We start from the raw sequence: 13,319 nt of genomic DNA on the forward strand, positions 1-13,319 counted from the left end.
AAGGTCAAGGTTTTTATTCCAGACTATTCCTGGTACCAAGGAAGGGAAAAGATTGGAGACCTGTTTTGGACCTATCCATCCTAAACACATTTCTACTTGTGCCAAAATTCAAGATGCTCACTCTACAGCAGCTTCTTCCCATGCTGGGCAAGGAGTCTTGGCTGGTAACATTGGACCTCAAGGAGGCATACCTGCATGTCCCAATCAGACAAAATTGCAGAAGATACCTCAGATTTCTTGCAGGTTCAACCCATTATCAATTCTCTGCATTGCCCTTTGGCTTATTTACTGCACCCAGAGTATTCACGAAATGCCTGGCATCAGTAATTGCCTATTGCAGACTTCAAGGGATACAAATATACCCCTATTTGGACGACTGCCTGATCCAAGCGGACAGCAAGCACATTCTTCTGAAACATCTGGCTTATGTAATAATGTTGTTGAACTCTCTGGGATACACAGTCAACAAAAAGAAATCAAGGCTAATACTCTCTCGGAAGATAATTTTCCTGGGTGCCAACTTGGACACAAACACCCAGATGGCATACCTCACGCCAGAGAAGCAGGGGCAACTAACTCAATACTTCAAAGCACTAGCAAATTGCACCAGGCTGACTGCAAGGAAAATCCTGCAGGCTCTGGGATTCATGGCATCTTGCATCTTACTAATCCCATGTGCAAAGCTGCATATGAGGAAACTTCAGTGGTACCTGAAAAACCTATGGTCTCAACACAGCCACAGTTTGGAAACAATAATACCACTAATTCCATGTCCACAGAAGGAATTTCTGTGGTGGCCTCAAGCATGCCAAACAAACACAGGTCTTCCATTCAGCAAGCCTCAAGCAAATCAAGTCATCACAACAGACGCCTCGGACTACGCCTGGGGGGCGCACATGACAGATCGGTGCATTCAGGGCAAATGGTCCCAAAAAGAAAAGCACCTTCACATCAATCAAAAGGAAATGCTAGCAGTAATAAATGTTGTTATAGCTTTCAAAGACCTTCTGCAACCAGGTCAACTATTGATAAGAACGGACAACACCACAGTTATGTGGTACATAAACAAACAGGGAGGAACACATTCATACCCCCTATGCAGACTGGCCATGTCACTTTGGAACATGGCCATGGACTTACAAATCGAACTACAAGCACAGTACTTGCCAGGCAAGGAAAACACGCTGGCAGACAACCTAAGCAGAAATATGACAGATCCACACGAATGGAAGTTGCATCCAAAAGTTTTTACAGAAGTAATCCAAGCATGGGGAAGGCCAGACATAGATCTCTTTGCCTCCCACAAAAATCACCAATTGACAAAATTCTGCTCAAGGATTTTCCATCCAAAGGCCTGGAGAGTGGACGCTCTCTCTTTCAGCTGGACATCAATGGCAGTTTATGCCTTCCCACCTCTTCCTCTGCTGACGTTCTATTGAAAACCAGAGCAGACAGACCAAAGATGATTCTCATTGCTCCAAACTGGCCAAGACAACACTGGTACCCACTCCTGAGGAGCCTGACATATTCTCTACCATGGACCCTGCCTCCAATGCCTCTTCTCCTGACTCAGCACAGCTTCAAAACTCTTCACAGCCAGCTAAAAACACTCAATCTAGCCGCATGGAAGATTCCTTAGCATCACAACAGATCCTACTCTCCAAGGAGGTGCAGGATCTCATTTTGGAGGCCAGAAGGCCGTCAACTAGAAAAGCTTACTCCGCAAAATGGAAAAGGTTTTGCGTCTGGAATGAGAAAAAGGGCCAGGATCCTGGAAAACTGAATTTACCTCAAATACTACAGTATCTAGCTGAGCTGTTAAGCAGTGGACTTTCATTCTCCTCCATCAAAATCCATGCCTCAGCCATTTCTGCAGAATACAACACTGATCCACCCTTATTCTCTCACCCTCTCTTAAGACAGTTCCTCAGAGGGGCTAAGAATCTAAGACCCCCAAGGAAACAACCAATACCTGCTTGGGATCTCAGTTTCATTCTGGAAAAACTGACCTTGCCTCCCTTTGAGCCAGCTGCCTCATCAGATTTGCAATATTTGTCCTTGAAAACAGCTTTCCTTCTGGCTATTACCTCAGCTCGTAGAGTTTCAGAACTACAAGCTCTCATGGCTGTGCAGCCTTTTATCATCTTCCATCAGGACAGAGTTTCCTTATGAACCAACCCGTCCTTTATGCCTAAAGTGGTATCCAGGGTGGCTTTGAATCAGGCCATACACTTACCTACCTTTTATCCTAATCCTCAAAACAAAGGGGAGAGATTACTTCATTCCTTGGACATCCACAGACAACTGTGTTATTATTTGGACAGAACAAAGCCTTTCAGAAAATCAGAACAGCTCTTTGTGTCCTATGCTGTAGGAGCTCAAGGAAAGCCAGTTTCCAAACAGACAATCTCAAAATGGATAGCCCACTGCATATGCTTTTGCTATTCTTTTCATGGCAAAACTGTACCTACAGGCATCAGATCTCACTCCACAAGGGCCACAGCTACCTCTGCAGCTTTCCTCAGAGGAGTTCCTACCAAAGATATTTTGGAAGCAGCCACTTGGAGTTCTGTGCATACCTTCTCCAAGCACTACCACCTACCATTATACTCCAAAACTAGAGCAGGCTTTGCCACTGCAGTCTTGCAGGGCATCCTGGCTCCTCCTAGTTCCACCTAGTGCCTAACTCCCCTTTCTTAGCTTTGGGATTCTACCCATCTGTTATGACTGCAGCTGTATGCACGATGAACATAGTACCGTTTTGTACCTACCATAAATGTAGATGTTCGAGTGCTAATACAGCTGCAGTCCAGGTTTCCCTCCCTCCTTCCCCTCTTGGGACAGGCCCTATTGGCTAACACATCCTCATACAACCTGATTGGGGTATTCATTTATGGTGTATTTGCTTGCAACTACTGTATTTTGATTATATTGCATTGCTTTATTACACAAATTTATGTATTGCCTTCCTTCTGGGGGCACCTGACATCTGGGGCAAGAAAAACTGAAGAAAATGGCGTTTTCTGGTTCCTTTATACCCCTGTCGCACTGACGTCAGGGAAGAAGCGACGACAACCGACGCAGGACCTAGACTTTGGAATTCGGCCGACCGAGGACCCGCCTGACGGCAGGAGAACCCATCTGTTATGACTGCAGCTGTATTAGCACTCAAACATCTACATTTATGGTAGGTACAAAACTGTACTTTTTTCTTTCTATATGTTTGCTGTTTTGATTATTTGAAGTATATTAATATGTGTGTGTGTGTGTGTGTGTGTGTGTGTGTGTGTGTGTGTGTGTGTGTGTGTGTATATATATATATATATATATATATATATATATATATATATATATATATAGGCCCCCTTCAGTAGATGGCCGAGACCATATCATCGAACTTTTAAAAGGTCGAACAAACTGAATGGAGATCCGTGTACAGTGCGGAACAGGAAGATTTCTCTTTTCTGCAATGTAGTGCGATCTCGGAAATGGTATATTTAAGTAGTGGGGGGGGTGCAGGGGGGCTTTCCCCCCTGCTACGCAGATTTAGTTTTGTTTGTTTTATTTTTGAACTTTTAAATGTTCGATGTTATGGTCTCGGCCATATCGTCTTCAAACATTTAAAAGTTTGATATACTGAAGTAGAGCGCTCTCTCTCTCTCTCTCTCTATATATATATATATATATATATATATATATATATATATATATGTATACATGCATGCACGTGTGTGTGTGTGTGTGTGTATGTGTGTGTGTATATATATATATATATATATATATATATATATATATATATATATATAAGCATTTAAATTTAACACACTTTGGACTTTGGTTGCAAAACATCTGATTGATGTGGAGAATATGCTCTTTGTCTGGTATTGCCTGATCGAAGTCAGAATTAAAATTATCCACAGATGTGGAGCGAGTGCGCATCATTTTTTAGTTGCATGCTGTGACGTTATGTCTTTGAACATGCACAGTTTAGTGTCAAGTTTTTTTTTTTTTTTTATGTTGACAGTAGTGATAATTAATGACATCTGGTTATTTAGATATTTTGGGTGCACACACACACACACACACACACACACACATACACACACACACACACATATATGTGTGTATGTGATCTATATATATGTATGTGTATATATGTATTTACACGTTCCCACCCCTACAGTAGGTTGTACCTACAGTTTTAACGCAGTGCTTCTTTTGGTTATGTAGTTAGAACAGTCACATAGTTTTTTCATATTATGTCATGAAGAGTATGTAGTTTAGACTAATACTGTGGGTTCGGAGTGCAGTTAAAGCATATGCTTTTTTAAGATGTCTGCATTTTTAACAATTACATGTCATGAGCTTTGGGACATAAATAGAAATAATGACCCTCTTCTATGCAAAGTATGCACTAAGGTACGTAGTGCAGATTCATATAGGAGAAGGAATGTGTCACTCAGTAAATGCATACACTTTTGCTAAAAAATGCCTCCTATTAAATATGTGTAACATTAACTGCATTAAAAGTGAACTTCAGTCATCCCTGTGCACAACTTTCATGCTGTAAGCACTTTTTGATAAAACATCAGCCGCAGGCAAATAAGCACACCTGCTTTTCACATGTTTCTTAGTAGTGACATGCTGAAACTCAAAATACAAGTGAAAACTAGTAAAAAAAACAAGATAAGTTATTGTATTCTTTAAGAAAAAAACAGCAGTTGATGTATGCAAGCCCATAGGCAAACTAGTGTTCTTTGAAAGGAGGTTTAACCCAAGGATTGCATTGTTTACTAATTTAGAAGTATTGCACTGCAGATGAATTTAGAAGCAAGATTAATCTGTTAACAATGTTGCAAATATCCCTGTCTTTTGGGGAGATCAGGTGATTAGTTTACTTTTCCAAGTTAATTTTTTTTACAGATCAGCTGTAACAGAAGTACAGGAAGACAGCAACTAATTGCCATCACTGGAGAATGCTTGTTGTAAGAAAACAAAGCACATTATAAAGCCATGCACTTTTAGATCATGAAACATGTCTGTACCTTTTAGGTTATATCTGTTTTGTGCCTTACATCTGTTTAAGATGGTAAGTGAAAAAAAAAAGAACAGTATATAAGGAAGGATGTACAATGAAGCAAAGTGACAGTAAATCACTATTATAAAAACAAAAAAATAGTGTATGTGTACTCAGTTCTATAAAATCTTGCAGTACAGCAGGATGGATGGAGTTGAAGCCTTCAGTCTGGATGCACTTATAAAATCATGTCTTGTGTACCAGGTAGTGTGAATTGTTATCAGTTTTGAAATGCTTCTTTTTTTTCCTCCATCAGGTATTGGACGGGAGACTGTGAAGGCCCTTGTAAGATGTGGAGCTGAAGTGCTTGCTGTGAGCAGAACACAGGAAGATCTGGAGAGCCTTTCTCATGAGGTAAAATATGAGACACAGGCTGCATTCTAATTAGCTATTCTGCTTCTCACAGGATGATGCCTGACAGTTACACTGGTCTTGAGGATACATCATCAACAGTCATCCTTTTATTTAGAAATGCATCCAGGTGGTAGCCCTGTCCCATAACCCCATTAGTTACATTGTCTGTAATTCTTCACTGCACTGTAACCTCACCAGTTGCTTTGGCTCAGGACTCTTGTTAACTACACTGTTTGATAACCTCACCAGTTTTCCTGGCCGCGTGACTGTTTTTGTCACACTGCTTAGTAACCTCATCAGTTATTCTTAGCTTATAACTGTCTCTGTCGCACTGCTTGGTAACTTCACCAGTTACCTTTGCCCTGTAACTGTGTTTATCATATTGCCTGGCAACCTCAGTTGTTATCCTGGGTATTGTAACTATACCAAGTACACTGCTTAGTAACCTCTCAAGCTGTCTTGGCCCTATAGCTGTATTAATTAATTTGCTTGGTACTCTCGCCTAGTAGCACCATCAATTACTTTGACCATTGTCTCATTAATTACCTACCCGTCTGCCCTGCAACGCCATCAGTTTCCTTGCCCTTTAATGCCACCTGTTACATTATTGCATTAATTACCTGCCCCTTAACATCCAGTTATAGTGTTGCTGTGCAACTCCTCTTAATAACCTCCTTGCATTAATTACCTGCCCCTTAACATCCAGTTATAGTGTTGCTGTGCAACTCCTCTTAATAACCTCCTACTATTTTTTCTACCTTGTAACCTGTTTAGTTACCATGCAGAGTAACTCTGGGACACAGGGGGACAGTAGTCTCTCCTTTGATAATCACATCGCCACAGTAGTCAGGAAATCCTTCTACATGGCACACCTCATCATAAAGGGTTTCTCATCCAGGAAAAAAGAGGTCATTGTTCCCCTCTACTCACCACTCAGATCCATTATAGAGTACAACGTTCCTTTTGGTACATACCTCATAAGACATCTATAACAACTGGAAAGGCCGCAGCAATACCTCGCAAAGAGGATTATCGGCCTCAAACAGATGCCCTACACATACCGTCTCAAAAAACTCCAGCTTTACTCTTGTTGCATATCGCCTACTCAGAGGCGATCTCTGCCCAATATACAAAGCTATGTCAAACCCAGAGCTGTTGGACATGCTCCACTTAAAGAAATCCCAATCTCTCTGAGCTACACGCTCTAGGGACCTAAACCTTGTCACCACAATAAACAGAACATGCTGGGTGGATAGATTCCTGTCCCAGAGACTTCCCATACTTTGGAACAAACTACCTATCTATATCAAACAAAGCTCCTCATTAGCACTCTTCAAGAAAAATATTGATGATTGGATGGGAGATAGTAAATTCACCCCGGGATCACTTCTGTGGCTCTGCTTGACATGGGCACAGGAAAATAATTTTCTTGGGTGGCAAAAGCCAGGGTACCGTTTGGCTAGGCTTATATAGGCCCTAGGGCCAATAGCCTAGTACCTACATTTGAACCTATGAACCTATGTCTTGTAACTGTCATTGTCAGATTCAGTATCCCTGCCCTTAAAATTGTCTGCACTTTCTGAAGCAAGTGTAAGTAACAAACCTTTAGATGAAGTTGTAAATAACCTCTTTACTGTATTCAACTCCAGTTTACACTGCATTTTATGCAGAAATGTTATTTTTGCAATTGATTTGTTGACAAGGACAGTCAGTGATATTTTTTTAGAGATGAAAACTCCTATGACATCATGAAAGACTGAAACCGCATTTTCTCCCTACCTAAATTAGTACATAAGCTGCTAAATTTCTGTTAGCAGCAGCAGGAGTGTCATGTTGCAGAAGTTGTCAACAATGGCTAGATGGTAGATCAGCATACCTTGGAAATTAACATACTTGTGATGCTGTAGTAGTAGGGGTGAAACCACAATTTAAATAATAAGTCCAGCTTACTTGCTAAGAAGAGCATTACTCTCATTGCTTTGCTGGGGTATTTAAAGTATTGTTCATTACCTAACACTAACATGACATTACTTTTTGCATGTGGTCATAAAGGAAAAAAGTAGATAGTGAAACAAACATCAAACAACATGTTTATAATCTTCCTTGTTTTTCAGAACTATTTGCAACTTCAGCATCATGACTATAACTGGAAACAGACGTAAATAAAACAGATGCATGGCAAATACAGACACTTGAAATTCTTCAGTTCTCATAATCCAAGGATTTACATTGCTTTTTTATCCCACCTATTTTATTATGTAATTTTGTCAGTTATGCTTAGAACTACTGCCAGTCATTCTGTTCATCTTCATTTACCTTACTTTGTGATATTTAGTCTGTTTTGCCTTTCTGTAGAATTCTTTTTAGTCTGCGTCTTTCCCCAGCTCTAAGTAAACTGTTTATGATTTGTCCTCAGCAGACTAAATTCCTGCCAAGTATGAAACAACTTTTCTTTTTTCTAAAGACTAAAGTTTGTAAATATGATACATAAACAGGTTCACTAGTCTGACTGAAGAAATGTAAGAAAGCAGCTTGTAATATGTGCAGCCTCTGCACATTTAGTCAGAAAGCTGCACCCGATTATCATTGTAATTCTGCTTACTTATAGTTTATAGTTTCTGGATTGATGAACTTTATTCAGGATACTCTAACTTTTCAGTGATGGATATTAAATCGATGAAAGAAAGCTACATTGTTGGTCATTGATGCTACATTAAGAAATTATTTTGATTTATTGTCAGCTTAGAGGGATGAAACCCTGATGACTACATGGGTTTGATTAGTATCCAGGGCTGTATTATTTGGATGTTTGTTAGAATGCTACATGCACTGATAGTGCTGAGAATGCATTAGGCGTTTATACTCAGAATGTGTAGTGATGTTTTGTGTGTGGTTAGCTTTATTTTTAGATGCTTTAGTTATGATTGTTGACACATTGGCTAAGCAAACTGCAGTTAATCATAGTAAATGCAGAGTCCTTGTAACTTGGTACTAACATTTAAAGCTATAGATCCCATATACTACACCCCCCTTTTTGTAGTTGCATAAACATTTCTCTGCATTATGTCAGCATACACTACATTTAAATGTCATAATTTTCAGATAATTTTAAATTGGACTTAACTCTACATTAAGCATGTCAAGGGATTTTTGCATCAACATATTTTTGACTCCTTCAGAAGACATTTTTTACACTCTTTATTATTGAGAGCAGCTCTGATTGTCCATAAATGTGTTTAGTTTCTTCACTGGTCTTCCAAATCTCGAGTATGTAGTAAGGCTATTAACTTTTGAAGTCTAATGTTCCTTTTAAGACAGTTATTGTGGCACTGTTTATTTGAATGTATCAATCCCAGAGCTGCTCTTAGTTGTCATAATATTGTTTCCTTATTGGTGTGAAACTTGTATGTATTTGTCTTATTCATATGCCTGGCATTCTAACTGTACATTTTCCATCTGTCCCAAAAACAATGTAGGACATTGGTACAGCCGTATCGTCAACTATTTCTTTCATGCTGTAACCTTTTTCATTGCTTTTTATATTTTTAATTTATGTCCAGCCTTTAAACCTGGTAGTCTGCAGTTTCTCTTGTAACAGTATTTCAGTTTCTAATGATTTTTTTACAGTATTCCTTTATTTTGTACTGAATTTCATGCATCAGTAATATAATTAAAGTAAGTAATTTGTTTTTCATCCTTCTGCCCACTGATAACTGAACTGGTGAGAGACTAAATTCTTACAAATAAGTATTGTTATAGTCCAAATATTGCAATATGATAGTTTTTATAGTTACTGCTACAGTTTGTTTTTCGTGATTTTCACTGGTTTTATGTTTCTCTTCAGTGGTCTTTTAGACTGTGAACAGTATGGACTAGATACAATTTGTCTGAATTTCCATTCATTATGAATTTCTTGCTTTTGTATTTGTTAGCCACAATTAGACAAGAAAACCTTGGGTATTGCTTGTCTTGAGAATATAGAGGATTATGATCCAGTCTCTGGTCATAACCAAGTTATGCACATGAGAAATGGATCCAAGAGAACAAGTAGAACTCAATAGATGAACTTCTTTAATCCATTTCTTGAACTTCTACCCAGTCATAATTCTTTGTAATAAATTGGAAGTTGTAGCTGCCACATTGTAATATAAGTAAAAAAAAGTGTGGTAGAACAAAGTGTCTGCCAGCTTTTAAAGCTGTATGTTAATCAGGGATACACTTCTCTTTTGTCTGCAGTTTGTATGTCAGGTACATTAAAAAAATCTAGTAGTTTTCTGGTGCATTTCTAAGGTGACTGCCTTCTGTTTGGCAGTACAACTATAGTTTTGTTGTAGTTAAGTTATATGGAAGAACTTCACAATTATACGCTTACTATTACCAGTACATTACATCTCTATGTCTTTATTTGATTTCACTGTTTCCCAGACCAGAGTCCTATATCCTGTCAAAAATTTGTCTCTCCTGTTGATTGGGATTATTAAGCCTCAAAATCGCTTGGAAAATAGCAGTGGCAAAAAAATTGAATTTCTTTCCTTACTGATGATTTTTGTTCAGGCTGGATTTCCTTTTTAACTTCTTTTTAGAAACCTTTATATCAGTTGTCTGCTTTTTGGATTGGCATCTGCAGAACTGTTCTGATTTTCTGCATAACACTTACCTGTCTTCTGGGTTGGCATCTACTTTGATTTTCTGTATCATTCTTCAGTCCCTCTGATAGATGTAAGTAATGTATTTCAGACTTGTTTTTCGTTTTTTTACTTTTGCTGTTCTTAAATTTGAAATGATGCTGTCTTGATCAGTCCAGCAATTATATCAGTCTGTGGTCATGCTGTTCTTGTGTCTGACTTCACACTAATAGGTTATCAATTGAGAACACTTTCCAAGTCTTAAATTTTCTGTGTATGATGTGTTTGGAATACTTCTGCTGACGAAATTCCAAATAAAGGTCTAAGGATGTGTGACTTTTTAATGTGTTACATATGCACAGAGCATTCTTCAGTGGCCAGTGTTCGGTGTAACACATTCAGCCATCTCAGAAATGTCTGAGGAGTTATATAGGAGTCTGCATGCTATACTGTTAAGCTCAAAAAGTGGGGAGAGTACACCCTTTGTCAAGATCAGACTTAACCCAAGTAAATTTAGTGCCTGGCTACCTCATAGTTAGAGCAGGTAACCTTAAAGAAATATTTCCTTTTAATGGCAGTGGTAGGCTTATCATCCACAATAAGTTCCTATTTCTTGTATTCAAGTGGTGAATTATTTAGTATAATCTTAGGGTGGATGTCAACAATTCATCCTAGATGCTTCTGTAAACCAGTATTAACAACTTGTAATATTTTGTGTTTTCTTAATTCATCTGTTTTTACTCTGCTAGATTGAGCCTAAAAATTGTCTGCTGTGATCACTGGCTGAACAGTTGATGGTGGAAGACCACGAGTCTGTGCATACTTTTCCCATTTTCGGTGCTTGAATTAATTTTCCAGTGTTGACACTACAGTAAGCATGGGGGTCCAGGGGCTGCTGCACTACTGAATGTGCTAACATTTGGGTAAGATGTTTAACTGAGGTCCCATGTGCCTGTGTTAGTGGTAACTCAGCTGTTTATAAAAGATCCCACAGCAACAAGAGAATACTGTTGTAACCCGACAGTCCTAATTGTCATTGGCAACAATACAGAAGCCCACTCTCTAGCCACGGCTGCATATAGTCAATGTGCAAGAAAGTGGTTTCAGCTTCTTTTGAAAAAACAGGACGCAGGACAACTATCATTTTTATGGTATCACCCATAACTAGATGTGTTTGATTTTGGAGAACATCCTTGATTTGCCTTGTCTGTCCAGTACATTGCTGAGGTTTTACGGTAAGTCAGTAATGTCAAACTTTGAGTTACATTATTTGAACAATAAGAAGTATGTATGTTTCTGATTTTGATCCTTTGCCAAGCCCCAAGATCCTTCCTTTACAAACATGATAGAAGTCAGTGATAGTAAAACACTGACAGCATAGGTTCATAGGTGTATACTAGGCTAACAACCACTAGGGTCTTTATAAGCCTAGCCAAGCAATCCAAATGTGTCCCAAAACTTTTGTTTTAGATGTTTATATAGGGTTGATCGTTTGTTACAACATGATTTACTGACTGCCTGTGTACATCAGAGATGTTATGCCAGACCAGGGGTGAATTTTCAGTTTCTCATCTATGGTTCAAGTTGCGCTTAAATAGGGTTAGGCAGGGACTTTATTATACATGGATTGGGAGCTTGTTCCAGAGAAGGGAAATTCTCTGAGATACATATCTGTCTCTCCAACTTGTCCTGTTTATGTTACAAGCAAAGTTTAGGTCTTTAGAGCTAGTAGTTCTGATGCTGCTTGTTTGTGGATGTGCAAAAGGCTTATCAGAGCAGAGACTAAGGATGCCTTGTATTCCAGGCATAGATCACCTCTCAGTAATTTGTAGGAGACTGAGTATAGAGACAGGGCTTTGAGGTGATCCACATAGGACATTGTGTTTATGTCTTGTATTCTTTTTGTAAGGAAACATTGTGGACTATCCAGTTGCTGCATGTGCCTGGTCAGGTGCATACCGTAGGGGGCATTACTCAATGATGGGTCTGATGAGGGCCGAGTACAGTGGTACTATGACTTCTCTGGAACTAGATGCAATGCACTTATTAGCTGAGCAACACAGAAAGATTTCCTTACTACCTTGGATACATATTGGTCAAAGGCCAGGTTGCTGTCTATTTTTATCAACCAGAGGAGAAGTTGTGGATGCAATTAATAAAGAGCTAAAGGATTTTTTTTCTGGGAGTGGAAGACAGCAAGAGTCAAGTGGGTTAAGCTGATTCTTCCAGTAGGACAAGGCAGTTTGGAATTACCCAAAGTGAAGGGGTATTTCAGAACTACAGAGTTAAGGCTCCTGTGTGTGTGTGGCACAAGCAACAACCTATAATTCAAAGTGGAAAGGGATGATGATGAAATGGGGGGAAGCTCAAGAAACAAGGAGAGACTGGGATTTTGGCTGCAAATCCTTAAGGATAGAAATAATAACCATGCAGAGTGTTACATTTGTAAAGTAGCAGAAAGTATTCTAAGAACTAAGTCAATTATGGGAATGAAAAAAAGAGATTCTGCCAATAGGGATGACTGCAATTAGGGATACAAACAATAGGCAAGAGGGGTCTGGAATTTCTTGGAAAAAACTGGCAAAAGAACCAAGGTAATAGGAGCAAATAATTAGAGAGGGAAAGGTAATAGAATGGGAAGAGGCCAATAATTTGCTTGGCCTGCAGGCTACATCAATCAGATGAGGGTTAGAAAGGGAAGAAAGACTGGATAAAGCAATTCATAAAGAAACGATGTAGGATATATGTATGTCTCCCAAATATGCAGCAAATTCTAGATTTACGATCTTTTCTTGGAAGTGTTTTTATATAGGTATTTTATACCCCAAGTAGACTCCATACAATTGTTTCCTGAGGTAGACAGAAAAAGTTGGAGGTTTGATGATGAGGAGGAGGTAACTCGGAACTTATTTTCTGGGAGTGTAATGAGTTGGCAGACTACTCTGTCAGAGATACTGGGTGAGTGTAAATTGGTTTAGCTAAGGAAATTATTTTTTGAGCTTTGATACAGAATTATCTAGACATAGTACGGTCTTGCTGAGACTAATTATGGTGGCTACCAAAAAAAGCAATTACTAGAAAATGAAAATCAAAGTCTAAACCAGCTGTGCTACAAGTAGTGAATGTAGTAACAGAGATAAAAATGGAATTAGGATCTTTAGAAAAGGGTAGAAGCAAATTACACAAAAAAATAGAATTGTGGGAACAGTACATGCAGAGGTGGAACAAGGTTTAAAAAAAAGCAGTATTTGAATGAGCTATGT

The 13,319-nt window shown here is 38.9% G+C and overlaps 1 protein-coding gene across 2 annotated transcripts in view; it reads left to right on the top strand.

Annotated features, from left to right (window-relative positions):
- The window catches only part of DCXR (dicarbonyl and L-xylulose reductase), a 513,647-nt gene that overhangs the window by 226,067 nt on the left and 274,261 nt on the right, over positions 1-13,319 (top strand). For both annotated transcript variants that reach the window (XM_044068213.1, XR_006364447.1), the window contains exon 2: positions 5,334-5,431. In XM_044068213.1, coding sequence (XP_043924148.1) covers positions 5,334-5,431 — 98 coding nt within the window. The remainder of the gene's footprint in view (positions 1-5,333; positions 5,432-13,319) is intronic.

This window comes from Protopterus annectens, chromosome 4.part0 (assembly GCF_019279795.1).
Source record: "Protopterus annectens isolate FY-2018-M chromosome 4.part0, PAN1.0, whole genome shotgun sequence".
Taxonomy (NCBI): Eukaryota; Metazoa; Chordata; order Ceratodontiformes; family Protopteridae; genus Protopterus; species Protopterus annectens.